The sequence below is a fragment of the Pleurodeles waltl genome, chromosome 7 (genome assembly GCF_031143425.1).
Source record: "Pleurodeles waltl isolate 20211129_DDA chromosome 7, aPleWal1.hap1.20221129, whole genome shotgun sequence".
NCBI lineage: Eukaryota > Metazoa > Chordata > Amphibia > Caudata > Salamandridae > Pleurodeles > Pleurodeles waltl.
The window spans coordinates 291,507,756-291,525,410 of record NC_090446.1 but is presented as its reverse complement, the minus strand read 5'-3'; the positions used below and the strand labels follow the sequence as shown (position 1 = coordinate 291,525,410).

At 42.8% G+C, this 17,655-nt stretch overlaps 1 protein-coding gene across 1 annotated transcript in view; it reads right to left on the bottom strand.

Moving 5' to 3' along the window:
- The window catches only part of BPIFB2 (BPI fold containing family B member 2), a 163,388-nt gene that overhangs the window by 18,675 nt on the left and 127,058 nt on the right, over nucleotides 1–17,655 (bottom strand). The window contains exons 14-15 of the mRNA XM_069243679.1: nucleotides 14,121–14,184; nucleotides 3,368–3,444 (exon numbers count right to left, since the gene is read on the bottom strand). Coding sequence (XP_069099780.1) covers nucleotides 3,368–3,444; nucleotides 14,121–14,184 — 141 coding nt within the window. The remainder of the gene's footprint in view (nucleotides 1–3,367; nucleotides 3,445–14,120; nucleotides 14,185–17,655) is intronic.

Below are 17,655 nucleotides of genomic sequence, written 5' to 3'. Positions count from 1 at the left end.
CAAACATTTTTTACAACTGTCCATTAAAAACACACACGACACAGGGGTGCTAGAGAGCCAGCTGCAAGATGGGTGCACAATACTGCAGCTCCGCCGGCTTGGCCTAATTGTTCCCGCGGCAATACTGGAATATTTGGAGCTACAGCCGTGAAAAAGGAACTCCCACGCACCCTTCAATCTGGGTCATTTACCCAGGGAGGCAGTATTCGGTGCTCAAACATCGCAGCTCTTCTGTGTGGAGTAAGAGCAGCTTGGAAATGTGCAGCGCGGCTCTTGGAGGATGGGCTAGGAGCTGCTATAATATCTCCTACTCCAAATCATTTGAGTGCTTTTACAGAGTTGCTTTTGGTTTTCCAGTCCAGCCCTGGCCTATGTAACACAAATGTGGAAGCCTGATTTACATTTTTTTTAATGAAATCTTCAAATTCATCTGTGGACATTTCTTGAAAAACCACAGCCTTCGTATTGTTTGATCATTTTTAAGGTTTAAGCTTAAGTCAAATATTCAAGATGTATATTAATATCTCCTAAATTAGCAGGGATTCATTATCCTTTGTAGATTAAACAGTAAGATCAAGAGATTCTAGAATTATAAAAGAAGTGGAATCAAGCAGAAAATGCATGAGCATCACTTTAATAGTTTTATCAGTTTCACTGGGTCTATGATAAAGTATGTCAAAACTGCATTGAGTTAAAATAACAGCGATTTCTACTAAATGTTTATTCATTAATCATACATGCATTAGTCCCAGTAATAAGGGGATACCAGCATTTGTTAGAGAGCAGGGTGTGACTAGTAGGTGAGACAATCAGAAACGTTAAAATTCGGCTCCATCTGCTCATCATAGATGAAAATAGTTAACTACATTATTTTACATATATTTGTGGTAAAATAGCTCAGAGGCTTCTCTTTAAGGCCTTTAAACTCTTCAGTAGTATGAGACTTTAGAGTTTTTTTGAGTGCATGCCACTGAGCTGGTTTGAGGAACAGGCATATTCTCTACTCCCTGGTGGGCTATCTTGCCTTGGTGTGCCTTCGGTGATCCACACGTGAGCCAGTAAGGTGGATGCACTAAGTTGCTGTTTAAGAAGTGTTAAGTAAGTGGCTTTACATTTGTTTTAAACAGGTGTTTTTTTCAGAATTGTAGCCCTTCTGGAAACTTAGTTGCTATTACAGCGGTTCCTGGAGCAGTCTGCGGTTAATCCGAGGTCAGAGGATGAAATAGTAGTTGCAGAGGATTCCTGCTGGAAACTTGCAAGTAGAATCTGAAGAGAACCCACAGGAGAGACCCTAAATATCCCTCAGAGGGGGATTGGCTACCCTATCAGGTAAGGACCTATCAGGAGGGGTCTCTGACGTCACCAGCTGGCACTTGTCACTCAGAGGCCTCCAGAGTGTCCCCACACCTTGCAAAGCAAGATGGCTGAAGTCTGGGATACCCTGGAGGAGCTCTGGGCACCACCACTGGGGTTGTGATGGACAGGGGAGTGGTCACTCCCCTTTCCTTTTTCCAGTTTCGTGCCAGAGCAAGGACTGGGGGTTGCTGAACAGGTGTAGACTGGCTTATGCAGGGATAGCACCATCTGTGCCCTTCAAAGCATTTCCAGAGGCTGAGGGAGGCTGCCCCTCCTTAGCCTGTAACACCTATTTCCAAAGGGAGAGGGTGTAACACCCTCCTCCCAAAGGAAATGCTTTGTTCTGCCTTCAGGAGGCCAGAACCCTGTCTGTGAGGTGGCAGCAGCTGTAGCTGCATTGCAAGCCTCAGAGAGCTGGTTTGGCAGTACTGGGGGTCCATGGTGGAGCCCCCCAGGATGCATTGCATGGAATTGGCTCCCCAATACCAGATGTGGAATAGGGGGACAATTCCATGATCTTAGACACCTTACATGGCCATATTCGGAGTTACCGCTGTGAGGCTACATATAGGTATTGACCTATATGTAGTGCACGCATGTAATGGCATCCCCGCACTCACAAAGTCCTGCTAATTGGCCCTGAACTATGTGGGGGCACCTTTGCTAGTGCAAGGGTGCCCTCACACTTAGTAACTTTGCACCTAACCTTCAGTAAATGAAGGTTAGCCATATAGGTGACTTATAATTTACTTCAGTGCAGTGAAAATGGCTGTGAAATAGTGTGCGCACTATTTCATGCAGGCTTCAATGACAGGCATGTGGAAGGGTTTGTCTGAGCCCCTTATGGGTGGAAAAGGAAGTGCTGCAGCCCATAAGAATCTCCTGGAACCCCAATGCCCTAGGTACCTAGGTACCATATACTAGGGACTTATGAGGGGGGTTCAGTGTGCCAATTGGAATTGGTAAATGAAGTCACTAGCCTATAGTGACAACTTTAAAAGCAGGGAGAACATAAGCACTGAGGTTCTGGTTAGCAGAGCCTCAGTGACAAAATCAAGCACTACTGACAACACACACATTAGGCCATAAACTATGAGCACTGGGGTCCTGGCTAGCAGGATCCCAGTGAGACAGGCAAAACACACTGACATATAGGGTTTTCACTATGAGCACTGGGGTCCTGGCTAGCAAACAGGCCAAAAGTGGGGGTCACCATGCTAGAAAGAGGCTACTTTCTCACAGCACCCTCTTAAGATAGCACTGCCACTATCTTTATTATGAAAGGGCTAGCATTGTGTCTGCAGCTCCTTCAGTAATACTACAGCAATGGGCAAAGAAATGGGTGCACATGAGGACTGCACCTTCAGGGCACTGCATGTAAAATGGCCATAGAATTTTAAAAGGAGTAGCAGGTTTTTGCTTGGACAATGCACCAGGAGCTTACTGCCATGTTTCAAGGGCCCCAGTTAAGGAGGGTCCCTTCCCATTATGTTCAAGTTTTACCTGTCAGGGGTCCACTGCAATCGAAAAGTATTGTTCAATTTTTCTAGAGTCCTAACCACAAGCGTTGGGTCACAGTGTTATATGAGGAATGGGCTTAGCAAGAGAAACATTTTTCACATTTTGTTTTTTAAAATTGTGCTAGTGCAAAGAATGGGATGGCAATGGATATTTATTAAATGGAAGTTAATAGAAGTTAATGCATGCAACTCAGCAAATTAAGAATTCCAAGAATGAAGATGTCGATTAATTATGACCTGTACTTGATGCATCCATGATGGAGAGTTATCTTGGTGGTATTTACTTCCCCGAGCTATGTGCATGACATTGAATATTACATACAAATTATTTGAACAAACCTGATAAAGTAAGACTAAGCAAGAATTCAATTTTGTCTGAAAGCGCCGTGTGATACTATGTGCCCCTACGTGGAACAGTTCTCATTTTTTGAGCATGTTGTTCATGGAATAACAATATTTAATATAACACACTAATATCCAACTTTTCTTACCTTCTGTATCGCTGTCACTGGGTTGATGAGATTCACATTGGGAAGAGAAGGCAGATCCACTCCCTTTTTCAGTTCAACTAGAATGTTAGCAAGGCAACACTAAGTTAGTGAATGCTGACGAAGCTGACGTGATTATTGCAGTGAGCGTTAGATGGAAAAACAACTTACATATATACTTATTCAACAAAGGAATTGTCTTTGAATTTTAAAAAGTAGCACATTGTTGCAGGAGATCTCAGATTTCTTTTAAATGTCATATTTTCAAATATAAAGTCCTAAGTTAGGAAGTTAGAAAACATGTCCAGTAGGCACAGAGTACTTTTTTACCTGTCACCACATTTTAATATAGCAAAGTACATCTGACTGAAAACGTCATAGCTATTTATTATTTGCCCAGGAAAGATAAACAAAAAAGTGTTAGCCTAGTCCTAACACTGGGAAACCGTAAAAACTGTTCTGTCCCTAAGACTACATTATCCCCTCACTAAGGCTGTTAGATTTTGGTAATGTAGGAATCACATGGACCACTAAGACCCATGTAAGAGACTGAGGGCATAAAATTAGGGAGGTGCTGAGGCTGAATTCAGAGAATACACCGATGATGAAAAACTAGGGTGTCAAGTAACAGTTTCTTATTAACCATGGGGTCTCTGTGCTTCTCATAAAAGGTAAGGTTGAGTAACAAACGACTACAACATTAAATGTATGATTAGGGCCACATAAACAAACTTTAAGCAAACAACTTGTTTAGCATTCCTAATGTAAAGACAGATCTTCGGGTGGCAACTTTATGAATGATAAGGCATTCCTATTTAGTGCAGCAGTTGTTGATTTCTCTCGTACAAGGTAAGCTCCTTCTTCACTGGTAAATGCCCCTTATCCCTTTCCTAACAACTAACCACACCTGAGGCTATCCAAGTAGCTGTATTACACTATATAACGGGTGGAAGAAGTTAGACTTGCAGCATCACAATTAACAAAAGTTCTTTCACTTTATTTGATATATTTCATGTTTTCTAAACAAAAACATAATGCTTTCAACATATAGGGTAAACAAGGCCATTTCAAATAGTGAACAGGTTCAGAATACAGGTTTGTTAAGGTATGGTTTTCTTAAGGTGAAAATCAGAAATTATCTATCAAACAAAAGAAGAGTGAATCATTAGAGATATTTTTTATGATGGAAAATGATGTATGCTTCTTGTATACAACGAGGCTGTAGCACTCTTACCTATAAGCTGACGAACCAGTCCTCAAAAAAGCAATCTTTCAAAAAAGGTGTTGCCTATCACTCTTGTGCAACGGATCAAAAATGGGGTCAATCACTTTAGAGAGACCAAAATATTTAATTCCAAAGGAGGAGGAAGGGTCCAGATTGGAGGGTATATCACCCTTAAACCTTTCAGGAAATCTCCAATCCTTTACATCATTCAAAACATGCCTAAGATTGAGCTTTGGGATATGTGGTAAAAGTAGCCAAATGAGCTGTCAGATTTTGCTAGACAAAGTAGGTGAAATGCCACTGTTTCTTCCCATCGTGTCTTGATATCTTTGTTAGTTTGCATGTGAGAAAATAGAGCAAAAACAGCTCGTTCAACCTATCATAGCTAGACTATATCAACTCCCACCTACCACAATAGCACGAAGGTAAGTATAAGTAGGGACATATAGATTTAGTAATCTTAATTTCGCTTCCACGTACATTGAATGTATATATATATATATATATATATATATATATATATATATATATATATATATATATATATACATACATATTGTTCTATTTTGGAGTTATTAATACCTATTATTATTTACCTTCATGATATTGTGGTAGTAGTTTTTCTGGTGGCCATGATGTTTCTGTAGGACAATATTTAGAAAGCAAATTCTTTAGAAGGCTATGCATTCATCAGGAAGTTTCAGGTGATCATGCTATAACTACCCAGGAGCAAGTTAGTCAAATGAAGACCTGGGATGGAACATTGTGTCCAACATTCTAGACTGTACATCTGGTCTGTGAAAAAACGTCTCTTTGGTGGACAAATAGATATTCAAGGAGGTCCAAACACGACCAATGTTGTGGCCAGCCTGAAGCTGTGAAAATCAGCTTGCAAATGTTGTGACCGAACTTAGAGGCACGTTTACAAGCCCTGTGTGCCACTGAAACTTCACTTTTTTTGATGCTTTGTTGATGCAGACTGCAGACCCATATCTATGAGGCCATGCAAAGTCACTTTGTGTGGCTTTTCATGGCCTTAAAGATGTGGAGTAAAGCAACGCAGCACAAGTCGCTGCATTGCCTTACTCTGCATCAGGGTGGCCTTCCATGGGCATTGAGGTCAGTTTGACCTCGCAACATGCATGGGTTTTGACACAGTCCCAGATTTACAAGGACTTTTAAACGTGGGAGTGTATAAAATCCTACACCTCCTTAGTGCAGGTGTAATAAGAAAAATATATTTATTTCCCCTTGTTTTTCCTCATTTCATGTGTGCTGCATTCTGCAGCACTCATAGCTAGAAGAAAATGCCTCCATGGATTGTTTTTGTGCAGGAAGGTGCCCCTTCCTCCACAAAAACAATCCTGCATGCAACAAAGACACCCTAGCACCATGGCCAGAGCAGGAGGAAAGGACAGGAATGCACAGCATCTCATAATTATTGTGCATTCCTGCCCTTTCTCTGTGGCACAGGACCATGCAACAAGGTAACTAGGTGCCCTGCACCATCAATCTTGTAAATATGCCCCTTGGTGATCACTTTGCAAGGAAGAGAAGTCGTGTGACAAGGGTAAATACATTCTCTTGACCAAAGAATCAAAAGAATATTTCAAAGAAATCACGGCTCAAGAAAAATATAGGAATGAGCTTGATGAGCTACTCTACAGCATGCAGATTCAATTTGTTTGACTTTGTGTTCTTGAGCCCTTGGGGATGGTCATTTAGATGCACTATGTTTCTTACCAGTGACTAATACCAGAATTTTTGAGCTTTCTGGGAGAGAACCTCAAATCTTGCCCCTCCATGTTTTTTTCAGATAAAAGATACAGGTTAAATTGTCCACTTGTAGAACAACTCAGCTGGCCTGATAGCCGGACGGAAGTATTTCAGAGAGAAAACTGCTGTCCACAGAGCCATCACAATGTTGTCATAGCCTATTCCTACTAGTGACGTTTCCTGAGCAGTGAGACCATTCACATGGTCTTCACAGGCCTCTAATGACACATTTGTCATCAATGTCTGAAAAGATGGCGATTTTGAAACCCAACATCTCCAAACATGATCTTTTACTGACATATTAACAAAAGACCCTGTGGTATTCTTGAAGAGATCTACACGATTTTTCCTGATCCCCTGACCTCTGTCACCATTGGTCTTCTTGGAATTCCTAAAGAGGTTTCATGTGGAACATGACATCCCTCACTAGACATATAATGCCATGGAGCCTAAAAGGGACAAGTCATGTTTGATTGAAGGCGATTGAATATGACAAATTTAACAGCATTCTCACTAAATAAAAGAACAGAATAATAGCGTTTCGGTGAAGGAAATACAATTTGTTTTCTGTGTTCAGGTTTGAGTACAAGCAAAGATTACTCAGAGTAGGAACCAGAGTTGACTTCTTTATGTTTACACAAAGACTGGGATTTTGAAGAAGCTGTATTGTCATTTGTTGATCCAGTATTTCTTGATGAGAAGCATTGTTGAGCCAGTTTTCTAAGTAAGGATACATTACATTGAAGAAAAATACAGTGGTACAGGTGTGCATTTAGAAAGAAATGAGAGGCCATGGGAGCTAACTGTAGGCCAAAGGGAAAGATCTTTTTTCTCAACTTGAAACAACATTATATAGATTTCAGATCTGTCTACCATAAGGTAGGCTACCCCAAACATTTTGCCACTGCTAACCAGTGTTGAAGTGTATGTGCTCAAACCCCTAAGCATGGTTTGATGGGCTTACATCTGATTGCCATATTCAATTGACTTGGGAGCCCCTAGAAGATTGGTATACCACATACCCAGGGCCTGTTAATTAATTGCTACCAGTGTGCCACCCACTTAAGACGCACCTTAACACATGTCCCAGACCTGCACTGAAGCCTGAATGCAGTTTTAAACTGCCATGTTGACTTGATATTGAAACTCTTGTGCCAAGCCTTAAACTCCCCTTTTATTATATATGAGTCACATCTAAGGTAGACTGTAGGTAGCCTAAAGTGCAGGTGCTATGTAATTAAAAGGTTGGACATGTACTTTTAAGTTTCACATGTCCTGTTAGTGAAAAACTCCTGAATTTGTTTCTCACTACTGTGAGACTTACCCAACTCTTAGTATAACATTGGTGATTTCTTATTACATTTAATAAGCTTTCATTTCCATTTAGGAGCTGGCAGCTGTTTCACGTTTGGTATCTATGAAATTGCAATGATAAACCCTCTTTAATGCTAATCTCAGGTTTTTCATTACAATTTTGAAAATGGCACTTTTAGAAAGCTTGCATTTTCCTGCAATTAGCCCTTTGTGCTTGAAGCCTGTCTTGGGTCACATGACTGGGTGTAGCTGAGAGTTAAACTTTGTGAATTCCTCCCGGACGTTCACACAATAGATGGATTGGGTGTGTCTCAATGAGCCATCTTCTGGCAGGATAGGAGGAGCTAAAAACGCCCCCACTTACACCTGGATAGCCTACGCTCTGCCTTCACACAAATGGCTTAACAACCCTACATTGTCCCTTTTGCCAGCTTGGAACCAGTGCAGGAGAGTCAGGAAATTCCATGTGCTTCAAATAACCTTACCAGAAGCTTCTCCCACCTTCCAGAAGAAGGGCAACAGGGTATAAAAACAGGACCACCAAACCCATTCTTTAGTTCACTACTGGACCTGTGGAAGGCCTCTCAGAAGACTGCCTGCTGCTATTACGTGCTGTGCACTCTGCCAAACTGCTGCAGTACTGGGAATGACTGCATTGCTACATGGAGCCTGTCTTCAGCCTTCAGAAGCCAGCTCTGCTGTTCATCTGTTCCCAGGACTACCAGAAGTGACTCTGAGGGCTAGTTTTCTGTCCTCCTGTTCAGAGTTACAGAGACATAAAAAAACTCCTACCATCTTTACCCTGCACCTGAACCCAGCCTGAGTGAGAGCTGAAACCATAAGAAGTGTCCTACCAGTCCTGGACTGGTCAATTCCCAAAACTGAGGGCAGACAAATCTTGGTCAAAAAGTGATCTAATAACCAGGATCAACCTGCTCGCTTATCCACCCGAGGTGTATCACTGTCAGATTGACTTTGTTGCATCTCCCCTTATGTTCATCAGCACAGCAGCAAATCCTTTTCAGCTGTCCTCTGACCTGTGGGTCTGTCTTCAGTGATAGCCCTCTGCTTCATCCCACTGGAGATTTTTGACTTCCATTACGGCAACTGAACCCAAATGTTCAAATCTTCACTGTGGCCTTGACCCAAGGCCATCCAATGACGAAGCTCCCTCCTTGGACACCTCCTGCAAACCTTCCCCACTAAACATTACCTTCTCAGAAGACTTTCTTCAAGTGAAGGTGAGCGCTGACTGGGCCCAATCTACTTAATATACCTGAACCATGCCCCATCGTGATGAGCCTTAACTTTGGACTTTGACCCGGCCTTGCTCGACTAGATGTCTATACTTGGTGTTTTGATCTTTTAGGAGTTAGTTTTCGGTGAAAATTTAACAAATACATAACTTTGATTATCTTGATTGGATTTTCTGTTGTTTTGGTGTCAAATAACTTATTAAAATGTACTTTTTTTCTAAATTGTTTTTTGTGTTGTATTGTAATGTTATTACTGTTTGTGTGCTGCATAAACATGTTACACATGGTCTCTATTTTAAGTCTGGCTGCTTTTCGTGACAAGCTACCCACTGTTAAACACAGGTTAACTTTGTGGATTTTTGTGGTTCACCCTGCAAAGGATTTTGGCTTTGTTTTACCAGGACTCCACCCTAGTCAGCCAGCAACCCAATTTCTCACATAAGAAGTGAGAACACTAGTCACTTGACAACATCCTGACTTTCCGTTTTGACCGATCTATTCAATATTTTGAAATCTTAAATAAAATAATATTCATGTTTGAGATCCTTTCCTTTCAGTTCAGAAATAAAGTGACTAGATGTCTTTATTCCTCAGATTTTTTGAAAATTGACCTCTTCTATAGAATCTGACAAGTGGAACTTCATAACCATTGTATACAATATATAACAGCTAATGGTGCTTTGTTATATTCTGCAAATTTGGAAAAGTGTCAGTGATGTTCATTTCCAACGTTGCACTGATAATGGTAGGCAAAATGATACTGCCATTGAATTGCAAGGGGGCTTTCCTTCACTGGGTAATGGCTTCTTCCTATTTCCCATACAAAGAGAAAGTGTCTAGTGCTAAAACGAGTTCAGCTTTCTTATAACTTTGAGCTTTCTCTTTAACTGCGGGATGTGAGTGTGCATTTTGTTTCTACAATACTCATTAAATTGCATTCTAGGAAATCCATTCTTTTCCTTGAAGCCTACTGGTTCTAGGTCTGAGATTAATTCTGCATTTTGTGAGCTTCTCTCCTCCATGAGAATTAGCCATTGGTGTACCATTAGAAAGTATATCAAACTTCTCTATTGCTCCTGTGCAGGAAAAGACATAAGCCATGGTGTATTCTGCATGAAGAGATTATAGAAATAGTCACCTACAGAGAGATCCGCTGGATCTTTTACCACTTCAATATTTTGTTAGAAATGACATTCCATCTTTTGGATATCTTATGAAAATGTTTTTTCTTGTCCTTAGGAAGACACTCCATTAACTGATTTGCTGAACCCGCTAATATCGTTATAAGTACTGCAGAGCTGGAAGTACTAACGAAACTAAAAAATGTTGATCACTAGCTAGGCTATTACCAATATTGCAGGAAAGAAGGATTTCTTCTCCATAAATAGAATGACACATCCATGTAGTGCAGGAAGATTGTCAGTGGAAAGTGAAATATTGACTAGAAGGGGGTAGAAGGGTGAACCTTAAGAACCTCTAAACATGTTCAGCCCTTCGCTGGACAAGAAAAAATGCCTATCTGATGTACCTGACATCTGTCTGAAAAGAAGGAACTCCTTGGACTTTGCTTTTCTGCCTAGACCTATGTTCTTTGTGTATTTTATAAGAATGGCTGACAATCTCTCTTCAGGAAGAGTTCTCCTTTGATAGTATAATTTCTTACCTGTCAAATGAGGTAGTGGGAGAGGGTATAGATGTGGCTTATGGACTGGAACCCCAACAAGCGTGGGAGGAGGCTTGTCTAACTAATGATAATGCAGGAATTGCAGGAGCTTTAAAGGAAGCATTACAAGTTCATTGCTGAAACGGCAATGACTTTGCCTAAAGCAGGGTATGGTGAAGGTATTCTTAACCTCCTACAAGGTTAGTGACTAATAGTAAAAAAGGTAGTGATCCTAAGTGATGAATAAACCCTCTAAATTTAGATGATCCTTCTGCCAAAAGTTGTGTCAGCTTTGTTTTGACATGAAAACCTTGATGTTATATGTTGCACTTAGGATCCCCTTTGCATTGAATGCAACAATACTGACTGTGGGCAGGAGAATTAGCAAACTCGTGAAACCGACCAGGCCCCTCTAAAATGGCAGGTGTTGTTTTCATTGATGCAACAAAGGAACAAAACCTGTGGACTCTGAAGAGTGCAAAAGGGGCTCAAAACAATCCCTGTTTCACCACGGTTTGACCTATTCACATGCATTATGGTCATCTTTTATAGACAGCTTCTCACACATGCTTGGTGTTAATCAAAACGTATACAGAGCATGGAGACTGCAGGTGAAAGCATCTTCAGTTTAAAAAGAAGAAAAAACTTTTCTCACAAACAAAGAAGACTGATTAATCTAGGGGACACAATACAATGGTGAGCGATACTAACAAACAGCAAAAGAATTGGGCCCTTAATAATCAAGGTTTTACATCACAAGATGGGCAAAGTGGGCGCAAAACCTAAATAAGATTTATCAAGCCACGCAAGGTCACCTTACATAACCCTGTGTGACTTGATAAATCCAGAGTATTGCAAGGCAGTGCAAATGGCTGCAGTGAGTTCCTCTGCAGTAGGGAAGCGTTCCATGGGTGAAGCGTGGGTGTCGAAGGCATCCACCTATGGATACTGACACATTCCCAGATGCACCAACACTGGTAGACCCAGAACTGTACACCTCCCCAACAAGAGGTGCAACGAGGAGTTATATCCTTATTTCTCCTCATTGCTTACTCTTTTTAAGGGTGCTGCATTCTGCAGCACACATAGAAAGAGGAAAATGCATCTAAGGATTACTTTTGTGCAGAAAGATGCCCCTTCCTGCACAAAAAGAATCCTTTCTGAACTCAGGCACCCTTGCAACATAACACAAGAGTGCATGTTTTGGCTCTAGGCAGCCAAAAGTGCACCAGTACAAAGAACAGTCAGGATTTCACCCTATAATGGTAAGTATAGCGCGATCCTGCCCTTTCATGCAGCGCAGCTAGGTGTCTTGCTACGTTGAATCGTGTGAAATTTTGATAAATATGTGCCTTTAGTGTTAGCCGCAAAAGCCTATGAAAAGACAGAAAAGTGCTAGGGATTATCCTCAATAGGTGTGAATAAACTGAGCAGCCAAACTGATTCCATGGAAGACACGGTTAGATAGGACTAGCTGTAGAAGGGTATGAAACAGTTTTCACCTTTTCACAGTGATAGAATAAGATCACCATTTCACTAGATCACATTAATGTTCAAATATTGAATGCTCTTTTTAGACATGTTTTTTATTACTTTGAAATGTCGCTGATACCTAAGAAAATATAGAACATTTTCCTGAACTAGGCATGTTTTCTAGTTTTGTGTTTTGGTTTCTATCTTTTGTTACTATGAGAGGGAATACAATGGTGAACAATCTTTATTGCAGAAATCGACATTTTAAGAATAAGGGCATGGATACATATAAAAAGAAGATGTGAACATGGTTATATTTTCACATTCGTCTCAGTTCCAGGGAGTCCATTTTGACAAACTTCAAAAATGCACCCTAGTGAGCAGACTAGAAAATGGGGGACATTCTGTGCCCAAACATGGGGAACTATCCATTGTGGCTGTCTTCAGCATCCCAGATGATCATGACTATTCTGGATTGTTGTCACCAGCAATTATAACATTGTAATCACAGAATATTGTTCTGATTACCTACTCTTAGGGGATCATTACAACCCTGGCAGACGGTGATAAAGCGGCGGTAAGACAGCCAACAGGCTGGCGGTCTTTTTTTGAGTATTATGACCACGGCGGTTACCACCATGATCATCCGCCGCTTCTCCGTTCCGCCTGCTGGGCTGGAGACCTGGGTCTCCAGCCCGGCGGCCGTCCCAATACTGCCGCCGGTATTTTGACCCGGCTTACCGCCGTGGATTTCCAGCGGTAGGAACCGTCATGAAATCCATGGCGGTAAGCACTATCAGTGCCAGGGAAATCCTTCCCTGGCACTAAAAGGGTTCTCCCCCACCCTCCACCCCCACCCCGACTCCCTCCCCTACCCCCCCACCACCCCTGCCACCCCCAAAGGTGGCAGGGCCCCCCCTCCCCACCCCGACCCCCGACATTACCTTACACATACACACCCGACACGCACACAGGCACCACCAACACGCATACACGCACACACACACCTATATACATGTCAACATCCACACACACAATCAGACACGCACACCCACATTCAAACATACACGCACACATCCATACAGTCATACCTACAGACATACACGCACTCATTCCCAAAACACGCAACACCCCCGCAAGCATACACGCACTCACACACCCTCCTACATACACAGACGCACACCCCCATGCACCCACACAACACCCCCCCACCCCCCTCCCCTAATGTTCCGTCGATCCGCTGGGAGGGGACGGGAGCCATGGGGGCAGCTCTGCCGACACCACACCGCCAACAGAACACCGCCGCGCAGAATCACAGGACGTGATTAGCTGGGCGGTGTTCTGTTGGCATGGCGGTGGAGGTGGAGCAACCTCCACTTCGCCGCCGCCCGCCAGTATGGCTGTTGGCGGCTCTCCGTCGGAAAAACAATGGGGTGCAGCCAACGGTCATAATACGCCGAGCGGCAAACCGCCACTACTGGCGGTCTTCCGCACGGCGGTCCCTCGGCATTCTTGTTAAAAGACCGCCGAGGTTGCAATGACCCCCTTAGCCAATCAAAACTGTTGTTGGAATGAAGCTGCCCAGGCCTGCCAATCTTTCCAGGAATGCCCAAGATTGTATGGGAGAAATAGCAATCCAGCAGCATAAATGGTTCACTGTGAGATCCTGCCATGTTTTTTCTCTTTTCACTGGTGCTAAAACTAATACCAAAAATGATGGATTTATGCACTGAATCCTCTCTGCACATTTCGAGCAGAAGAACATTACTACCATATTTAAACACTCAATGCAAACTATGGTCCTGATTTAGTGTATACCAAATGGGTATTCCTTTACAATTGTCACAGATAGCCTTTTTAAAAGTGCTTTATATCCTAATGCACTAGTAATAAGGCAAATGAGATATATGCCAGGTTTGTGATGGAGTAACCCATTCCCCAAACTTGAAATAAAGCCCTAAGTAACATTCAATTGAACAAGAATACTTTGTCATTGATTTGGCATTCAGTCAACTCTCTGTAGCCACCAAGATAAGAAATGTGACTTACAATTGGCATTAACCATGAACACACTATCAAAGTATGATGAAATGTACCCTTGGAGGTTGGAGACCTAAAAAACAAACAAAAGTAGTTCAATTTATTTCATAAATCTAAATTTGTTAACAGAAATTATATCATGTCTACTTGTATTGTATTGTATTGTATTGTGTAACATTTGTTTTATAAATTGGGAGAGTTCATACAGCATCGTAAAAAAAAACATTAAAAAAACTAGCATCATAACATTATATGGTACATTATACAACCACTACAAAGCCAATATTCCACAAGCCCACAATCTCAAATGGCATCACATTAATATTATACAACACTACTGCCTCACATCTTTAAGAACCATACTACTGTATCCCCTAGTCTGAAATTTTCCATAGACAGCAAAATTTCATAAGAGATCCAGATCTAAGCGCATTGCGGTATTCTAATTCTTTGATTTTTAGCATTCTAATGCACCATTGTGAGTATGTTGGAAACAATTCAGATCGCCAGTTTTGCAAAATTATCGATCTGGCTACCAATGCACATATAAACAATCTTTTTTTTCAACAAAGATGTAATATTCATACCTGGAGAGTACCCAAGGACCGCAGTATAAAAGTCTGTGGTGGTCTAACCCTAAAGGGCATGAACTGTGCATCTGAACTTCTGCCCAGAAAGAGGTTATTCGAGGATATCCCCAGATAATGTGAGTGCAGTTTGCTCCACCCTCTGCTGAGCACCTAAAGCATCTATCAGAAACCTAGGGATTAATTCTTTGCAAAAATGCCGGACTTCTATGAAGTAGTGGCTTTGCATAGAACTGCATTCTGTGGAAATCCTGTTGCAGATCTCTTCTGTAACTAGGAGGCCATCCTTAGACTTGCTCTTATATCTAACCTTTAAGCTATAGCGTGTTATCCTTCTGATGTGTAAGGATACCAACCCAACAGCTAATGGATCTGTGAGTAGTGGGTTCTATCCAGTCTTCGACCAAATTTAAGCTGTCCCAAATTCCATTAAAATCTAAATTGCTTAAAAACTGTCTAATACGGATAAAGGATCCCTGCACCTGTATCTTAAAATGCCTAATTGAGTGATTTATTTCTGCCCAGGTCTTGCAATTGGCTACGTTTAAAAACTCTAGGACCTACCTATACCTATTAGACTCCCACCTGGCCACAATGTTTTTATCCAATAAAGGACGGTTTCCAACATAGATATCTGCTAGGAGGGTTGTACTGTTAATGACCAGAATGATGTAGTTTTTACACAGTTGATCTTTACGTTTAAGAAACCACCCTAACCCCTTGTGTCTAACTTTCCTGGGGGATCTTGTGAGGCGCAGAAAGTTAACGATCCCATATTCGTGGAAAATTAATTTAATAAAAGAGTTATCTACACCAGTGGTTCCCAACCTTTTGATTTCTGTGGACCTCCACTTTAACATTAATGGGAATCCAGGGACCTCCACCTGAGTCATTACTGGAAGCTGGGGACCTAATTTGTCAATATTTGTTAATATATTTTAATTTTCTAGGCTTTCGCGGACCCCCTGGGAAGGCTTCGCGGACCCCCAGGGGTCCCCGGACCACAGGTTGGGAACCACTGATCTACACTTATCCTGCCTTGAGCTTTTTTAAGAAATATGTTTGAGCAATGTGCAAAATTAGCAAAACAATATAATTTCAGATCAAGCAAGGCTAGGATGCCTTCTTTTAAAGGCATGTAGAGCACCTCTATATCTAGTAGTCTAAGGCCCTCATTCTGACATTGGCGGGCGGCGGAGGCCGCCCGCCAAAGTCCCGCCGTCAGATTACCGTTCCGCGGTCGAAAGACCGCGGCGGTAATTCTGACTTTCCCGCTGGGCTGGCGGGCGGTCGCCTTCAGACCGCCCGCCAGCCCAGCGGGAAAGAGGCTTCCACGATGAAGCCGGCTCGGAATCGAGCCGGCGGAGTGGAAGCTGTGCGACGGGTGCAGTTGCACCCGTCGCGTATTTCACTGTCTGCGCAGCAGACAGTGAAATACATGTAGGGGCCCTCTTACGGGGGCCCCTGCAATGCCCATGCCAGTGGCATGGGCACTGCAGGGGCCCCCAGGGGCCCCCAGGGGCCCCGCGACCCCCCCTACCGCCATCCGGATCCCGGCGGTCCGACCGCCGGGATCTGGATGGCGGTGGGGGGGTCGGAATCCCCGCGGCGGTGCAGCAAGCTGCGCCGCCGTGGAGGATTCAATGGGGCGGCGGTACACTGGCGGGAGCCCGCCAGTGGTGCCGGTCCGACCGCGGCTTTACCGCCGCGGTCGGAATCCCCATTGGAGCACCGGCGGCCTGTCGGCGGTGCTCCCGCGGTCCTCCGCCCTGGCGGTCAAAGACCGCCAGGGTCAGAATGACCACCTATGTGTCTTAATCACCCATATAAAAGCCAAAAACATGCCATCTATTTCCTTACAAATCTTAATCTGAAGGGCACATGGAATTGCTGAAAATAAAAAAATGCACAAAGGCAGGACTGACAATCTGATCAGAGTGACCCGCCCATTATTGAAAGAGGTAAATCAGTCAATTTAGTCCATCTATTATTTTTTCACCCCGAAGAAAAACAACATTGAAAATGTTGTTCCTTAAAGTGCAGTGCAGTAGCAGCAAAAACACCCTAACCCCTACTATCCCACCTCATGGTGACCACATATGGACCCTGCTTAAATCCATACTGGGTCATCATTGATACATAGCTTTTTCTAAAGCAGTTATTAATGCACCCAGCTTGTCCAATTCCGTTTCCAGTCATCAAAAAACACTTCTTGCTCGGATCCAGCAGTCATAGCTAATGCTGTATAGCAATTCAAGAACTCTCCCATTTTTCCCCCCAAAAAAATCTCCCAATCACCACCACCATCCTCCCCTTCCCAACCAACCCACACACCCTTAGTGAAGAGTATATTAGCCTGCACCTCCTCCCACTTCCCCCAGCTTACCCTTGGTGCCATGACACAGCACCTGATTGCACTCTCCAAGTCCCAGGCATTCTCTGGGGACCCCTAGTGCCCTAAAAACACAGATCTAAATGCAGCTGTAAATACATTTCAGGCCCAACACAGAACATTGAAAATATATATAAATCTGTCTAATTAAATAAGGGGTGGCCTAACGTACAGTTCTGTAGAAGGACCTGGGCCTCTCTAGTATCTGAGAAAAGATGAAACTGGCCCTTAGCCAACACTTTGAGCTTGGACTGCTGAAAAATAGATGCTTCTGAACGTTCAGTCTTAAACAAGCCAGTCATTTTAACAAACTCTCTTCATCTGCATGCGGCCGGTGCTGACATGTCAGAGAAAACCTTGAACTGGGGTACATCAGGAGATTAGACAAAGTTCTCTTTTCTAGAGCATAAGACAAAATGCACTCTTTAAATCAGAAATCTTCAAAGTTTACAGAAATTGTGCTTGAGTATTTAACATTTGGGAGGTGTTGTACAGGCACCAGATGGGCCAGAGTAATTGCCAGATCACCCGTTAACTCGAGTGTAGCTTTTTTCAGTTGAATGTC